The sequence below is a fragment of the Nicotiana tomentosiformis genome, chromosome 8 (assembly GCF_000390325.3).
Source record: "Nicotiana tomentosiformis chromosome 8, ASM39032v3, whole genome shotgun sequence".
NCBI classification, from domain to species: Eukaryota; Viridiplantae; Streptophyta; class Magnoliopsida; order Solanales; family Solanaceae; genus Nicotiana; species Nicotiana tomentosiformis.
The window spans coordinates 100,026,635-100,045,349 of record NC_090819.1 but is presented as its reverse complement, the minus strand read 5'-3'; the positions used below and the strand labels follow the sequence as shown (position 1 = coordinate 100,045,349).

Sequence of the window (18,715 nt, the reverse complement as noted above, 5' to 3'; positions counted from 1 at the left end):
TTTTGTGAGTTTTATCGGGTTTCGAGACGTGGGCCCAACGGGTGATTTTTGGGGCGTAATTTCGGATTTTGTGGAAAATATTAGCATTTCGATATGGAATTAATTCCTATGAATTATGTGGACTAAATCAAATTAATTATGGTAGATTCGAGCTGTTCGGGAGTTGTTAAGCGCATAATGGGATTTTTGGAGCATTGATTAGCTTGCTCGACTTTGGATTCAGCTTGTTCGAGGTAAGTAACTCTTCTAATCTTGGAGTTGGGGGTATGAACCCTGAATATATGTATTTTGTGAATTGTTAGGAGGTGACACACATGCTAGGTGACGGGCGTGTGGGTGTGCACTGTAGAAATTGTGACATAATTGTTTCTGTGAAATTTTATAGTTAAATAACCTTGGCATTTTTCCATGCGGTTTTATGTGTTAAAGAAATTGAGCTGAAAAGCATATTAAAAATCATGTTGAGGCTATGTGCCCGTATTATTGGGACCCACAGAGGTCATATTGCTGTGAATTATTGTGTTAAATTGAAAACTCATACTCAGTCATATTCATTTCATTGCATATCATAACTCAGTTTTATGACTCTATTTTGATGCATATAAATGTTTTGGGCCAAATGCCATGTTTTACTAAAATACCTGAGTGGCTCGAGAGGTTTATGACTGAGTGAGGCGAGGGCCTGATTTATGTTGCATATTTATGGGATCGGGCTCCACGCTACAACATGTTGCATGTTTATGGGATCGATCTGCACGCCGCAACATGCTTGATATCGGCCGAGGGCCTGATAGTAAGGATGAGTGTGGATCGGTACTGCCTGCCTGCAACATATATTATTATTATAGCACGTGAGTTGTACGTGCAGCACGTGAGTTGTCCGTGTAGATTATAGCGCTTGGGCTGTAGGAGTCCCTCCGGAGTCTGTACACACCCCTAGTGAGCGCAGGTATCTACTGAGTGCGAGTGTTGAGCGCTGAGTGACCGGGAGGCATGAGTGATTGTTAGGTATGCCCGAGTGGCAAGAGTGATTGTGAGGTATGCCCGAGTGGCAAGAGTGATTGTGAGGTATGCCCAAGTGGCACGAGTGACTGTGAGGTTTGCTTGAGGGGCTGTATATGAGTGATGTTCTGCCCGAGGGGCTGTTTATGATTTTATAACTGAATTGGCATGCACACATGACATACAGGCATAGAGATGTATTTTTCCTCATGCTGTACAACATCACATCATTCATGATTTCTCACACATTTTTAACAGATGGGCCTAGTGATGCATTTGTTTTACACGTGTTATCCGGAATGAAAATGAAACATATTATTTATTATTGAGAAGATTTTTTTTGAGAAATTTATCGTTCAGGTCTTAGCCATTTTTACTCATTTTTGAGTTTCAACTCTCGAATTTTGGCGATTTCAAGGGGAATTTTCACGACTTTGAATTGGTTAAGTGTTCTTTAACCAAAAGTGATTATATTTCACAAATCCATGTCTATATTCATCATTTATTTCGGATTTAGATGGAAGAAAATCAGATTTTTATAAAATCTTCAAAAACGAAAAGTTAAGATTTGAAGGTCCATTTGATATCGGAATTGGACAATTTTTGTATGCTTGAACTCGTATCGGAACGGGTGTTCGGATTTCGTGAGTTTTTTTTGGGATTTGAGATGTGGGTCCCACTGTCGAATATTTAAATAAATTTCGGATTTTTATCCAAAAAATTAGTAAATTCATATGGAATTAATTCCTATGATTAGTATTGAATTTATCGAATTGTTGTGAATAGATTTGAAGCTTTCGAAGGAAAATTTAAAAGGAAAAGTTGTGGTTGAATAATTGATTGGAATTTGCAAAGCGAGGTAAGTGTCGTGGTTAACTTTGACTTGAGGGAATAGAACCCTATTATTTGTTATGTGAATTGCATGTGAACGACGTATAGGCGAGGTGACGAGTGTCTATACGTCGTCAAATTAATTGTTTGCCTGCTTACTTGGAAAATCATAAATTATTTTAAATCATAAATTAATTATTATAATAATTGTTTCTCTCCTATTCTTTGTCAAATATTAATTCTTGAATTTCTGCATTAATTGTTACATGCTATTTGAATTATGTGTTTTAACTCAGCCTCTCAATTAGTAGCAGTCAAGCACTCTCTTTTAGTGCTTCAGTGTCAATATCGACTTGTTATTACCCATATGAACCTACTTCATGGGATCTCCAATCACATAGGTTGGGTTACCATCTCTATTGACAACATGTCGGCATTAACCCCATCTCTTTTGAGGTTTGAAGAATTAATTTTCTTCCCACAGGTTTAGTCAGAGGATCAGCCAAATTAACTTTTGACTTCAACATTTAGCATATTAAATATTAAACTACCTAATTTCTCTATGATTTTCATAATAAATTGTTATTTGTCATTGTTTGGTTCATAAATAAATTATAAATTTTGTGTGCCTTGATGCTTAATAATTTCTCATTGGACGTGGTATTTATTGGAGTAAGTTTTATTACATTTATGAGTTGTTTAAAATTATATTGGGGAACGGGTTGTACGCCGCAACGAAAATAAAAGTGTGTGTGTGTATATATATATATATATATATATATATATATATATATATATATATTGGGGGATGGGATTGCACGCCGCAATAGACTTATTTAAAAGTTAATATTGGGGGATCGAATTGCACGCCGCAATAGACTTATTTAAAAGTCAATATTGGGGGATCGGATTGCACTCCACAATAGACTTATTTAAAAGTCAATATTGGGGGATCAGACTGCACGCCGCAACAGACTTATTTAAAAGTCTATATATATATATATATATATATATATATATATATATATATATATATATTGAAATAAATATATGACATACTTGATTAAAAGGAATATATTGGGAGAGCGGGTTGCACGCTGCAGAATTGAATGTGAATATATTGTGAGAGGGGTTGCACGCTGCAACAGAATTGGGTGAAATAATAATGGATTATGACTACTGAGTTGGGTTCAATTATTATAAATGAGTTACCTGATTTATTTCTATTATTTGTTGTTGTTATTAATATTGCGTACAGGTTAATATAAGTGAACCTCCTTAGCCTCGGCACTACTTCGTCGAAGTTAGGCTCAGCACTTACCAGTACATGGGGTCGGTTATAATGATACTACACTCTGAACTTCTTGTGCAGATTTTGGAGTTGGTCCCAGTGGCGTACCATATACTTGCTCGGATTTCAGCTACCAGAGGAGACTTAAGATATAACTGCATAGTGTCCGCAGTTCTGAAGTCCCCGTCTATTTTACTTTAGCTGTGTGTTTATTTTCAGACAGCTTTATTTTATTCAGATCTTTATTTGTATTTATTCTAGAAGCTCGTGTACTTGTCACGACCCAAATTTAACCTATAGATCGTGATGGCGCCCAACACTACAGCTAGGCAAGCCAACTAATAAGTCAATCGTACATTAGTTAAACTTTTATTCCAAAAAAATAAAATAAAAATACCAACTTCTACCAATGTGTGTGCCAAGACCTGGTGTCACAAGTGCATGAGCATCTAGTAGATTATACAAAACTCCAATTACTGTCTGAAATGAAATAGACAGAATATAAATATAAGAAGAGACACTGGTAGCTGCAGAACGGCTCAGAAAGGCAGCTCACCACTATGCCTCGGGATGACGTGGGTATGTGATGATAGGTCCTCCACTAGTACCTGTCTCAGATCCTGCACAAAAAGTGCAGCAAGTGTAGTATGAGTACGTAAACAACGTGTACCCAGTAAGTATCAAGCCTAATCTCGAAGTGGTAGAGACGAGATGGCCGACTTTGACACTCACTATGGGTCAATAATAATTGAAATAAAATTAGGATATTCAAATCAGCATGATTTACAGAATTTACAAATAATTTATTTAATCAGCGAAAATAATCAAATTCCTTCAAATGTGATAATTCTCAATATATTAATTAAATTCCTTCAATTCAAATAAATTCTAATTTATCAGTTGAATCTCATTTACAGGAGTAACAATTAATTCCTAAACAAGAAAGAATAATAATTCATTAAATTTCAAGGATTTTTCCAATTTATTACTTAGCTTCACAAGCTGAAATAAATTATTAAAGTATCGTGTAATTATTTTTATTAAGCACGATTTCTGCCGAGGACGTACGGCCCGATCCAGAGTGTCGTGTATACTGCCGAGGGACGTGCGGCGCGATCCATAGATGCATCTATCCTGCCGAGACGTTCGGCCCGCTCCACAAGAAAGGAGGACATTTTTCTTATGTGCCTCCGGAAGGAGAGTATATTCATTATAAGATGAATTTGGGAGGAGAACAATTTCTTTTAACAATTAATTGATTTAAACTGACAATCAAGCCTATGAGATTTTCATCCTTTAATATCTTTATCTAACAATTCACAATATATTCATATAGATGTCAATTAATATAAATAAATCAAAGAATATAGTTTACACAAGTAAAGCATGCTTTGAGTCCTAAACTACCCGGACTTTAGCATTAATAGTAGCTACGCACAGACTCTCGTCACCTCGTACGTACGTAACCCCCACAATTAGCAACAATTATTTAATCTTAATCACCTATGAGGTAATTTCCCCCTCACAAGATTAGACAAGAGACTTACCTCGTCTTGCTCCAATTTAATCCACTATATGGCCTTTTCCACGATTATCCAACTCTGTCTGGCTCGAATCTAGCCAAAATAATTCGATACAATCACTAAAAATTATAGGAAATAAATTCTATAAGGAAATACTACATTTTAAATAAAAATTCCGAAATTAATTAAAAATTCGTCCATGGGGCCCACATCTCGAAATCCAGCGAAACTTACAAAATCTGATAACCCATTCAATTATGAGTCCACCTATACCAATTTTACCAAAATCCGATAACAACTCGACCTCCAAATCTTAAATTTTCGTTTTTGGAAGATTTTGCAAAAATCTTGATTTTTCCTCCATAAATTCACGGATTCATGATGTAAATGAGTATGGAATCATGAAATATAATCAATATAGGATAAGGATAACTTACCCCAATGTTTTCCCGTGAAAATCGCCCAAAAATCGCCCAAGAACCGTGCTCCAAAAATCCAAAATGAAATGAATGAAATGACCATTTTTGGTCCTTAAGTTTCTGCCAATCCGTCACTAAAAGTCCATTTTTGGTCACTAAAAGTTCACCAGAAATAGTTCTTCCAACCTTCCTTCAATTGATCATAACTTTATGTACAAATATCCAAATGATAAATGGTTTAACTTTCTGGAAACTAGAATTAACCGACTACAACTTTCATGTTTGGCAATTTTTTTGATTCCTTATGAATTGCGAGATATAAGCTCCCAAAGTCGGCTCCATGCATCAGAATTTCTGGCGAAATTTTTGGCGAAACTGCTCTACCGGCCTTCATTCAATCCGTCATAACTTTCTGTACAAATGTCCAAATAATGAATGGTTTAACTTTCTAGAAACTATAATAAAACGACTACAACTTTCATATTTTGAAACTTTTCTGATTCCTTATGAATTGCGAGATATAAGCTTCCAAAGTTGGCTCCACGCACGAAATTTCTGCAACCGAAATTTCTGCAACAGAAATTTCCTGCACTCTTTGTCCGAAATCCATTCCGTTTACCTTCCGAAATCCACCCGAGACCCTCGGGACATTAACCAATTATTCCAACATGTCCCAAAATACCATACGAACTTAGTCGAGGCTTCAAACTACATCAAACAACATCAAAACGACGAATCGCACCTCAAATCAAAATCTATAAACTTTGAACTTTCAAATTCTATATCTTGTGCCGAAACACATCAAATCAATTCGGAATGACTTCAAATTTTGCACACAAGTCATAAATGATATAACGGAGCTATGAAAATTTTCAGAATCGGATTTCAACCCCGATATCAAAAAGTCAACCTCTCGGTCAAACTTCCCAAAAATTTAACTTTTGGCATTTCAAGCCTAATTCCACTACGGACTTCCAAATAAAATTTCGATCACGCTCCTAAGTCCAAAATTACCATACAGAGCTGTTGGAATCATCAAAATTTTATTCCGGGGTCATTTGCACATAATTCGACATCCGGTCACTATTTGAACTTAAACTTTAAAGTTTTTATCAAAATTCCATATCTCGGGATAGAGACCTCAAAATTTGATTACAGGCATACGCCTAAGTTCCAAATAACGATACGGACCTACTGGAACTGTCAAAATACTTATCCGAGTCCGTTTGCTCACAATGTTGACCAAAGTCAACTCAGTTGAGTTTTAAAGCTCTAATTCACATTTTAATCCATTTTTCACCTGAAAACTTTCCGAAAAATTTTATGGACTGCGCACACAAGTCGAGGAATGATAAATGGTACTTTTTGAGGTCTTAGAACATAGAATTAATTATTAAACTTAAAGATGATATTTTTGGGTCATCACAGTACTTGTGTCACCAATTCTGGGATGATATTTATACACCGTTATGTTTTATGGATTATTCACTATATTTTAAACTTTACTTCCGCATTTGTTTCTTTGATTATTAATAATTTAAAAATTATTTAAAAATTAGTTAATATTATTCTAAAGTTGGCTTGCCTAGCAAGTGAAATGTTAGGCGTCATCAAGGTTCGAAGGTGGGAATTTTGGGTCGTGACAAGTGTTTTTACAGTTCCGGTAGGTCCGTATCGTGATTTGGGACTTGGGCGTATGCCCAGAATCAAATTTCGAGGTCCCTAGTCCGAGATATGAAATTTTGATGAAAAATTAAAAGTTTAAGTTCAAATAGTGGCCGGATATCGAATTATGTGCAAATGACCCCGAAATAGAATTTTGATGATTCCAACAGCTATGTATGGTGATTTTGGACTTAAGAGTGTGATCGAAATTTTATTTGGAAGTCCGTAGTGAAATTAGATTTGAAATGGCTAAAATAGGAATTTAAAGTTTGAAAGTTTGATCGAGGAGTTGACTTTCTTATATCGGGGTCGGAATCCAGTTCCAAAAATTTGTATAGCTCCGTTATGTCATTTATGACTTGTGTGCAAAATTTGAGGTCAATCGGACTTGATTTGATAGGTTTCAATATCGAATGTAGAAGTTGGAAATTCTTATGTTTCATTAAGCTTGAATTGGGGTGTAATTTTTGATTTTAGCATTGTTTGATGAGATTTGAGGTTTCAAATAAGTTCGTATGATGTTTTAGGACTTGACATAAATTACCTTCAAAAATTATCGTTTTTGCCTAATAATTCCTCGACGTCCATTATATTTTAAAGCTCATGTCGCCTGTATCGATGGTATGGCGCTTCTCCATATAAGTGGTTTATCCCAGATTAATTTTTCTTTTCTATAGATATAGCATATCTTCACTATACTTTAATATTCTTATGATGGTGGTCTCGATTATTTAAAGAGGTACGTCAAATTTAGAGTGAACCATATGACCTCTTGATAAATTCATTATTGGTATATATCACTTGTTATTATAGGTAACATTATCATGCCTCCCGGTGTTTCAAGTTATGTACAGTATAAGAATATTCCTTCGATTCATCCTATTTAGCTACAAAGAACAATCCACGTTGAGGTTTAGCTCTAATTTCTTTTTCTCAATTCTAACACAATATTGCCACGTTGTGGAATTGCCACGTGGCTTAGGAGAAAGTTCGATATTTTTAGTTTTAGGATTTTAATGTTAGTACTTTAGTCAAACAACAATTTTGGTTGGATTTAAAGTTCTAAAATTAAGCAAAATCTTAAATTTTAGTACATTTTTATTCAATATGAATAGTAGTTTTAAAACAATAGCCCTTAGCTTGGAAGTAGTTGTGATGCCTAAGTTTCCGAGAAATCCCCAAAGCCATAAACTTCTTTTTGAATATCAGTTATTACTTGTAATTATCATTTGTTCTCTTTCACTTTTTATTAATGCAGCAAATTTTGACATATATTCTCATTTTCCTCTATTACTCGGTCTAGGACTTTCAGTTTCCAAGTACTATTACCAAGATTAAAGGAATAATTTAACTATGTATAACTTGCAAAAGTATTGTGATAACTATTACTTCTTTGGTTGAATATATTTATTTAGCCGATGGTATATAATCGCTATATAACTTAAAGTTGTTTGGTCCACAAAAATTTAATGTCTGTTAAATATTTTGAAAAAGGTTACTTTTATGGTTGAAAATATTTATTTAGCTAATTGTATATAACTAATATATAATTTAAAGCTGTTTAGTTAATTTTTATTTTGGATCGAGGCATAGTTATTACTGTTATTGTATTAAAAATACTTTATCAATCTTTTTTATTGCAAAAATTTAAAAAAATCATTTCAAATTAAGATTAAGGATTTTTTCCTTCCGAAGAAGTAGATTTCCTGGGCAATCTTTAACTTCAAAAGAAACGTCCTATTAGAAGGAAATAGGTCTTATTGTTTCTTAGATTATAACAGATTTTAGAATAACTATCGGTTCATCTAAATTTTATATTATTAATGGTAATTATAATTTTATCTAGCATATATTGTAGCAAAATATAATTAATTTTTCCAACACGGAATTATCTTTTGAAGAAAAAATACAGCTATTGAAGGGTATTTTATCGTTTGTTGACTCAAGAATTTGTTAACTATAATTAGGGTAGTTTTAGTGCAGTTTCATTGGACGGGAGGACTTCAGACAATAAATATTTATTGTCTCTATATAGTTTCGGGAGAAAGCAAAAGTTTATGATATTAAGTTTATAGTATAGTTTTATTCAACGTAGAATAGAATGATATTAATCAAATAAGGAAAGATTTATAAACATAATTTTAATTGATTTTAAAATTCTAAATATTAAAAAAATAGTAAAATGACTATTTTATCTAATATAAAATTTATTTTTAAGGCTATTTCGTGATATGTATAATAGTGAGGGATTATGGGACAAAAAATAAATTCACTTGGTTTCAGACTAGGTACAACCCAAGGTCATCATTCCCTTTGGTTTTCACAACCAAAATATTATTCTGAAGGTTTACAAGAAGATCAAAAAATAAGAGATTGTATCAAGAATTATGTACAAAAGAATATGAGAACGCCCTCTGGCGTCGCCCCCAATAATTTATTGGGCACTGTACGAAGTATTTGAAATACAGAAAAGAAATACCATTCAGGTAATATTTTCAAAGGGGTTGCAAATGGATCTGTCGGTTCACCAATCATTGATGGTCTAAAACGGTTAAGCCTACATTACATGCAATAATACAATGTTGGTTTACAAAAGTAACTTTATAATATTAAGTATAATAACTCAAAATAATATGGCATAACCGGAATTCTAGATTTCTAAATTGGAGTCAAACAAGGAATATAACTTTAATACAAATCCACTATATTAATACCTATAAATCCTTCCCGTAAGAATTCACGTACAAAAGGAATTTTCGAACAAACGAACATGAATGTGGAGAACTCCGAGATAGATTTGGAACTTCTCTTTCGAACATTAATTTTAGGATATACTTCTTAAAAAAATTATATTACTAATTTAATTTAATAACATATTATATTGTCCAAATTTATTTAGAAACATGAGAGCATATATCTATCTATATATCTATATCTTCTATTTATTATTATTATAAAAGCACAAATAATTTGTACTAAATATTGAACGACTAAAATATCCCTGAGATATTGATCGACTTTTATAACCTTAAATATTTGTATAATTTAAGAATATAATTATAAATCACCTAAGGCTAAAAATTCTTTTTCGATTTAAACTACATATACGCCAAGCCTACTAAGTTGAATTTGGGTCAAATTTGTTTGGGTCTTTATCGTTTTGTGTCTTTGTGATAGTAGCCTACTTCTTCCCGGACAACACAAAATTCCAATGTCATCATACCAATCCTACTTGGACTATAACCGGACAAACAAGGTTAGATTCAAATATTTATCTCGGCCGCAAACATAAAAAGCAAATGAATTAAAACTCGAGTGACTCAAAAAAGAAATATTATGAAAGAACTGCGAAGAAACTAACATAAATACATTTCCTTCTTAATCTATTATTTGGCATGTGTAACAAAACTTACTCATAATTTTTTGAAAGTAATATGACTCACTAACACTCGACTACTGAATGAGCATCCTCTTCAAATGACTTAATCGTTTAATGTAGGAAAATTAAAATAAAATTCAGGAATAAGCTTCGAAAGACTTTACAGAAAAGACAAACATTGATAATATGATTTGTTTTTAAAGCATGCTTTTAATACAATGTTCATTCGTTTTGAATTCAACTATTATGTTGATAATATGATTGATTTTCAATTTAAAAGATTGTTGTAGTTTTACTAAGACAATTGCTTTTCAATGATTAAACTTCCTTACTCTAGGTTGTGTTAATATTGACAAAGAAGTTCCATGGTGTTGCTATGTGTAACACTTAATATTATTTTGATGAATTGTTATTAAATACATTATAATTATATTTTTGGGCTATCACCATTTTGTATTTATCTAAGGATATTTAGTAGTTGGGCAACCATTTTTATTTCATATTTATCCAAAATTCTTAAAGATAACTTTGATTGACTTAGTCTTCCATAAACTCCCCATTTTCATTCTTTCAAGAAAAAGAAAACCCCTACCCTCTCTCCTTCTTATCACCTAAAAACTTCATGAAAACCACCATAAATTTCCACTAAACCAACCAGTAAAATTGGTTCTTGGTGAAACTCAAGTTGCTCCTCTCTTTTGTGGTAAGTTAGTAAACTCGTTTTTACACTAGGCAGCTATTAGTATTTTCTTCATATCTTTTTGTATAAAGCTCCGTTGTAAGTGATCTAAGACTTTCTGGAAAGATATTTCATATATCTATAACTTTTATGAAGGAACCAAAACCTGGTTTGTCTTTTATTTATCCGAAAATAGGTGATGAAGTACAGGGCAGGTGCTGCCCAGATTTTCTGTTTTACAAACCCTCCCTATACTATTGTTAGTAAGTTTAGCATAACATTTTGTACAAAATTGATATGGGGGTGATTCAAGATATTTTGAAACGCTAAGACACATATCTAAGTACGGGTGGCAGGAGTCTGTGCTTCTCCCTCGGCCTGAGATGTGGCAGGAGCAAGTGGAATTAACCTTGCCTGAGCTAGAGTGCCAAACATGCTCAAAAACTGGGCAAGAGTCTCCTGATGTGCAGGAGTAGTAACATGCGTCTCAGGTGTCTGCTCTCCAACTAGAGCTAGTGGTGGCTCTGGTGCAGCAATTCGTGCAGGTGCTCTGGCTGCACCACGTGATCTTCCTCGGCCTCTGGTTCGGCCTCTGCCCCGACCCCGGCCTCTTGCGGATCCAACAGAGGGTGCGGGTGTTTGATCATCAGATTCAGTTGTGCGTGTCCTCACCTTCTGTGAGAGAATAGAAAGACAATGATTTAGAACTTTGAAATCAACAAATGCGCACGATAAGGAATCAAAGAAGTGAATATTTTCCTAATAGTTCCATAGCCTCCCGAAGATAAGTACAGACGTCTCCGTACCGATCCGCAAGACTCTACTAAATCTGCTTGTGACTCATGACACCTATGAACCTAGAGCTCTATACAAAAATACAGATATAAATTGAAGGTTAGGGCAAAACAAGAATAAAGTGAATTATATGGGTTTTTTGTAAAATCATTGACCGGAAGCTGCTGTCCATTCTCCTTTCTATAAAGTAGTAAAGTAAAATAACCTTAACCTTCTAACCCATTTTCATTTTCTACTCCTCTCCGCTCACACACTCGCTCTCGCTCTCACTCTTATTCTCTCTCAAAACGCTAGCCGCCGCCGCCGCTGCCCTTTCGTAGTCTGTCTCCTTCCTCGAGCCTTTCCCTCTTATTTATTTCTGTCGTCTAGATCTGTTCGTCTCCCCATCCTTTAGATCCAAGACTGTCTGGGTCAGAATCTTAAGCTGCTTTTCCTTTCTCCAGTAGAGCATTTTCATCACTAGCAGTAAGCATTTCCCAAATCGAAGGCTCCAAAGACGACACAAAGACGGAATCTTTTCAATCAAAGCAATAGGAGAAGAAGAGAAGCCCTAGCATTCAAATCTAAGCAAATATAGAACCTTCAAATATGGCAAAAAAGGCAAATCTTTTGAATCAAAGCAATGGAGAAGCTTCAAACATGACAAAAAAGGCAAATCTTTTCAGATGCCAACAGCAGCAGAAGAAGAAGAAATCAGGACCTCCAAATCGAAGAATTCGCAAAGGTACCTGTTTCTTTCTGCCCTCTGTATGTGTGTGTGTATTTATTTTTCCTTTTTTCAAGAACTAGAGTGGTGTTTGAGGCAATTTTATATATAAAGATTTCATTTTGCCTCTACTGCACCCTTATCGTCTATATGAATGGGGGTGATCACAATGTTTACTTAATTTGCAGGTAAGAGAGTTGTGAAGCAGTCAAAGCAGATGGATATTGTTGATAAGCAGGTAAATAATTTTAGGCTGTTACTTACAATTGAGTTTTGAACTCTAGCTAGTTGGGGTAGCATTCTTCTTTAATATTTGTTCTTTATAATAATGTGTGTGTGTGTGTATGTGTGTCCGAAAGACTAATGTCTTCAACCTGTGAACTACTAAAGCACTTGCTTTGTCCTATCTAGGCCACTGGAATTCACTTCCATGAAGAAATAATTATACAAATCCTCATCAGGTTACCCATGCGGCCTCTTCATCAATGCAAATGTGTTTCAAAATCTTGGGCGGCATTAATCTCCGATCCTTATTTTAAGATGAAGCATCTCAATCATGCCATGAGTAACCAGAACTCCCAAAAACTTCTTATTTGCCAACCATGCCCCAAGGATGGTACCGTGTGCTTCTATCGTTCTTCTTTATCCTCCGTTGATGTAGAAAAGCTTGATTTCCCTGTAAACTGTAGAGCAAGGTGTTGTAAGATGTTGTGTTGTTCCAATGGCTTGTCTCTTGTCCTCGTCTTTGTTCCCGATGAAGTTGAGCAACTTTTCCTATGGAATCCCTCCACAGGAGAATCAATAATACTTCCCAATCCACAATTTCCACCAGAACATCCCTCACTTTCTATTTACGGATTGGGATACGACTCGACTAGCGATGGCTTCAAGATTCTTAAGATTGACGTGGATAAGCCTTATTCTACCCAAGTTCTTGCGCTCAAAAGTGGATCCTGGCAAAAAATTGATTATCCTCGCAACATTGACAATTTGTTCTCTGGTATGGACTCTTTGGCATTTGTACATGGGGCATTTCATTGGATCGGGCTTTCAGTATATCATTCTATTGTTTCATTTAATATTTCAAATGAGGTATATGGAGAGATACCGTTGCCGGATCAAATGTGTCATTCTTGCAATAGGTACGTCGAAACTGGCGTTTCAATATTGGGAGGAATGCTTTGCAGTTATTCTTCTTGTATTGATGTGAGGGGGGAAGGCACTTTTAGGATATGGGTTATGAAAGACTATGGTGTCAACGAATCTTGGATTAAATTGTATACTATACGAGATGGTATGTTTTACTCAAGCATACCGAAATATAGGTTTGCGGATGGTGAAGTGCTACTCTACGGGACAAATTTTCGATGTCTTGGGATTGGGAATGGATTTTCTACATCCAAAGGACCATTTGGGTTATGGCCTCAATATGATATCTATCATCAAGGATTTGTTTTTACAGAAAGTTTGATCTCTCCAAAATTACTTACTTAGGATTTTGCGAATGTTTGATTGAAACACTTTTTATTTCCTTTAGAAATCATGTTACCACCTCTCCTCAAGTGACTATGATTCATATTTATGACCCAACTTGTTTGGGCTGAGGCTTAGTAGCTGTTGTAGCTGTTGTATTGTAACCTTCTTATTCTTACAAGTTCACTAGTGAAGGCTGACCGGACTTTGCACTTGGAATGTGTCTGTTGCAAATTATGAATTTTTAGCACGAGAACAATGTTGTGCCGTAGATTAGTACTTTCTTTTACGGAAAAGGGTAAAAAGTGCCCCTCTACTATTAATTATTGTTTAGATTTTCCCTGTGCTATACTATGGGATCCAATATAACCTTACCATTAGCCACAAAGTTTCAAACTTGGCCTCCATTTTAACGGCAGGACACATGGACGCCAATTAATCAAAGACCCGACTGTTGGATTTAGAAACCTAGGCCACATCATAACCCGTAAGCTAATCGGATCCCCCATTCCTTTAAGACATATTAAACCCACTACAACCTCTGCACGAGCTGGTTATAACTCCCGGAAGAGAGAGAGAAGAGATTTATTACAGAAGTAGCCTCCATTAGTGACTGAAATATTGGCTTGGATTATCAGAGAACAAATTAGGAGATCCATAAAATTATTGAGACGAAGAAGAGGCAAACTGCTGAGATTCATGTGGATGCATGCTTCAGTTCATCATCATGCTCAACCAATTATTAGTAGGCTTTCCAGCCATCAGTTACCTACTGCTCATTATTGTATAAATAAACACATCTTAATAAAGTTTCTTCTTTAAAAGCCACACAAGAGAGATCCATTTCATGATCTCTCTCTCTTTCTTTATTTCTTTTTAGCAAAGCTTTTGCTCTTCTAATACATATCACTAGCTAGCTTTATGTGTCTTCTTTTTTTGTTTGAGCACCAAAACGAAACTTTGGTTAATTGGCCCGAATATTGAAGGGGAGGAACTGGGTTTAATGTCTTAAAAGGGATGAGGGGAACCGATTAGCTTACGGGTTAGGATGTGGCCTGGGTTTCTTAATCCAAAGGTTGGGTCTTTGATTAATTGGCCTTCACGTGTCCTGCTGTTAAAATGGAGGGTAAATTTAAATTTTTGGCTAAAGTTAAGGTTATATTGGATCCAATAGTATAACAAATGACATTTTTGACCCTTTTCCGTTTCTTTTATCTCCGGTTCTATCTTTGTTTAGATAGTTAAATAAGAGGTTATTAGATATTCAAATTTTGCGACTTGAAACTAAGCAGGTTCATTCTCATTTGTATGGTACTTGGAAATGCTTATTTTTCTTTTTTGCAATTGCTTTATCTTTCTCATTTGTTCGGTACAAGCTTTGTTGGTTACATTACTTTTTGTAGTCGGAAGATCTTATTTTAGCATCTCTTGTATCACAAAGTTATCTCACTTTGATGCAACTGTAGTCCACATGGAATCTAAAACTTCTGATGCTATCTAATGTTTTAATCCTTCAAAGACAGAAATCAAGACCTATTGTGGCTACGAGAATATGAATTTGAAGCTATCCGCCAGCCAACGGGAATCCTGATAACATCATTTTTTTTTATAGATAGAAGTCATCTATACTATGCTTCTCAAACATACAAAAAAAGATAAAAATAAGCTGGTAGTCACATTGAACGAAAATAAGCTATGCAGCATAAAGCTAAATCTAGTGCGCGAGAATGCGCGCGCACACATATATATAAATTATTTTTACCTCTGCAAACCCCATATGGAGACCCTAAAAACAGAACCCAAACCCTAAAGCCAACATTCAAGAGCTAGTGAATTTCGTAACAGCCTTCAGTAACAGCGTGCTTAGCCAGTTCACCAGGAAGTATATGTCTCACAGCAGTTTGAAAATCCCGAGAAGTAATAGTCGGCATATAAGCTCCACTTTTAAGTTTGATGTGAGTTCTATTATACTTTTGGATCTCTGTTCCATCCTGCATTGCCAATTGCAATCATCTCCCAAAAGTTTTACTAAACATTTTTCAATCTAACAAGACGATTCTGAAGCATATATAGAATCACCAAAGAGGAAAAAACAGAACATACATGTGACTATATATAATATAATTGAGCATAATTTTCAAGAATATATAATGTATATTATAAAAATACCTTTATTTAAATAATTATTTTTAAATTACGTATGTGGAATATATATTTTACAACTATTATTTATTTTCATTCTGAATTGTGTAAATAAATTTTTGAATTTTTGTTGTTAATACTAAAATTATTATTACTAACAAATTATTCTAATTAATTTTTTTACTATGCTCATTATTCTGTTATTCCAGCATTATATATGCTTAAATACTTTTTATTTTTTTAATTTATAAATAATATTTATTTATTCTATAGGTAAGTCCATAATGTAAATTAAAAAGGGAAAAAAATCATAATATTAAATTTTTTTAAAAAAATAAAAAGAAGATAAATGTTTATAATTTAGAGGGTAAAATAGGTATTTGGCAATCCAAAATTTAGAAAATCTAGTTGAGTGCTTTTCTGAGTGCAATAGGCATAGTTCAAGTGACTTTGTTGTTACAAACGAAAGAAAAGTGATTTTAGGAGATAATTTGGAATAGTTGAGTGACCATTTGAGTAATGGACTCGTCTTTTGGGATGTTGTAAATGTTTCTCTTCATATTTTATTTTTATTTTTAAAAGGAGCTTGATTTGGGTTCCGTTTGAATATACTTATGGAATAATTTTTGGTTTAACAGATAGTGATATTAAAGATGCATAGATTATGGAAAAGAAGAGGAAAAAAAAAGATTTGCCTTTTCTTTGCATACCAAGTTAAAAGGTAAAGGCTTTAAAATGGAAAATGAAATCTTGGAGTAGAAAGTAAAAGATTTATGCTTAGCTGCACCTTGTCGTTTAAATACTTCCTTTTGATTGCTAGTCTGTAAAATGTATAAGAACTGTTGAAATTGACAAAAGTCCCACATCGGTGGATGACAATTTTGAATAGAAATTTCACCCTATAAAAGGAGGCCTAATGTTTAGGATTTAGACACACCTCTCATTTGCCTTTTTTATCTTCTTAAGGCATTTGTATCTTCTCTCTTTAGTATTATTTCACTTGTAATTTTGGAGTGGAATAAAATATTGATTGTGTCCGAGGAAGTAGGCAAAATTGGCCGAACCTCGTAAATTCTGGTGTTCTTTTATTGTTGTCTTATTGTCTTGTTTATTATTTAGTGGTTGTCATAATTTTTGGTATAGTAGTTGTGACTCATTCACACTATATACATTTGGCTTCCGCAACAATTGGTATCAGAGCCAAGGTACTGTCTAAGTATGCTCTGTGGTTGCAGCATAGTCTGATCTTCCACATCAGAAAAGATCTATCTTGGTAACTGAGTCAAGGTTCTGTCTGAGTATGCTCTGTGGTTGCAGCTTAGTCTGATCTTCCACACCAGAAAGGAAATAATCTTGATTTGTGTCGTCAGCTACTAAATAATATTTGTGTCAAAATGGGAGACAGTAAACAAGAAGAATCTACATCAAGTGTCAATAATACGTCATCGTTGGCATCTTCGCTTATGACAAGAATTGTGTCAAATGCGAAATTTGCGGTAGAAATTTTTGACGGGTCAGGACATTTTGGGATGTGGCAAGGCGAGGTTCTAGATGTTCTTTTTCAACAAGGGCTAGATCTTGCCATTGAAGAAAAGAAGCCAGATGTTATTGGAGAAGAAGATTGGAAAATTATCAATCGTGTTGCTTGCGGTACCATTCGATCCTACCTTGCTAGAGAGCAGAAATATCCATACACAAAGGAAACTTCTGCAAGTAAATTATGGAAAGCACTGGAGGATAAATTTTTGAAGAAAAACAGTCAAAATAAATTGTACATGAAGAAGAGACTGTTTCGCTTCACCTATGTTCCTGGTACCACAATGAATGAACATATCACCAGTTTCAATAAGTTGGTCACAGATTTGCAAAATATGGATGCAACTTTTGATGATGGTGACTTGGCCTTGATGTTGTTGGGGTCACTTCCTAATGAGTACGAGCACCTTGAAACTACTCTACTCCATGGAAATGACGAAATTTCTCTCAGAAGAAGTTTGTTCGGCTTTGTACAGCTATGAACAAAGAAAGGGAGAAAAACAGAAGGGCGGAGAAGGAGAAGCACTAATTGTGAGGGGTCGTCCTCAAAATCAAACGAGGACTAAGAAGGGAAGATCCAAGTCGAGATCTAGACCCAGCAAAGATGAATGTGCCTTTTGTCGAGAAAAGGGGCACTGGAAGAAAGACTGTCCGAAGTTGAAGAATAAGGCCAGACATAACAATGGAAAGGCCATTATGGATTCAAATGTAGCTGATTGTGATGATTCAGACTTCTCATTAGTTACAACAGAGTTATCAACATCATCAGACATATGGTTGATGGACTCGGCTTGTAGCTACCATATGTGTCCCAACAAGGACTGGTTCGTGAATTTTCAAGAAGGAGAATATGGAGTCATCCACACAGCGGATAACAGCCCTCTTACCTCATATGGCATTGGTTCAATAAGATTAAGGAGCCATGATGGAATGATCAGAACATTAACAGATGTTCGATATGTACCGGGTTTGAAGAAGAATCTCATCTCTGTGGGAGCCCTAGAATCAAAAGGGTTCAAAATCATTGCAGAAAATGGAGTGATGAGAATATGCTCCGGTGCACTAGTGGTAATGAAGGCCAATCGGAAGAACAATAACATGTACCGCTATCGTGGTAGTACAGTTATTGGGACAGCAACAGTGACATCCAGTGATGACAAAGAGGCAGAAGTAACCAGGCTATGGCACATGTGCTTGGGACATGCTGGAGGGAAATCCTTGAAAGCTCTATCTAATCAAGGATTGTTAAAAGGCGTAAAGACTTGCAACTTGGA

The 18,715-nt window shown here is 34.9% G+C and overlaps 1 protein-coding gene across 1 annotated transcript; it reads left to right on the top strand.

Moving 5' to 3' along the window:
- Positions 1-11,800: 11,800 nt before the first annotated feature.
- Positions 11,801-13,982, top strand: LOC104113839 (F-box/kelch-repeat protein At3g06240-like). Its single transcript, XM_009624142.4, has 3 exons — positions 11,801-12,308; positions 12,479-12,528; positions 12,702-13,982. The coding sequence occupies exons 1-3, from the start codon at positions 12,173-12,175 to the stop codon at positions 13,782-13,784; spliced, it is 1,269 nt and encodes a 422-aa protein (XP_009622437.1). The 5' UTR covers positions 11,801-12,172; the 3' UTR covers positions 13,785-13,982.
- Positions 13,983-18,715: the final 4,733 nt, after the last annotated feature.

Coding starts and splice junctions, on each gene's coding strand:
- LOC104113839 (XM_009624142.4), top strand. CDS start 12,173: ATGGCAAAAAAGGCAAATCTTTTGAATCAAAGCAATGGAGAAGCTTCA. Junction 12,309..12,478: donor AAATCGAAGAATTCGCAAAG/GTACCTGTTTCT, acceptor CTTAATTTGCAG/GTAAGAGAGTTGTGAAGCAG. Junction 12,529..12,701: donor TGGATATTGTTGATAAGCAG/GTAAATAATTTT, acceptor TGTCCTATCTAG/GCCACTGGAATTCACTTCCA.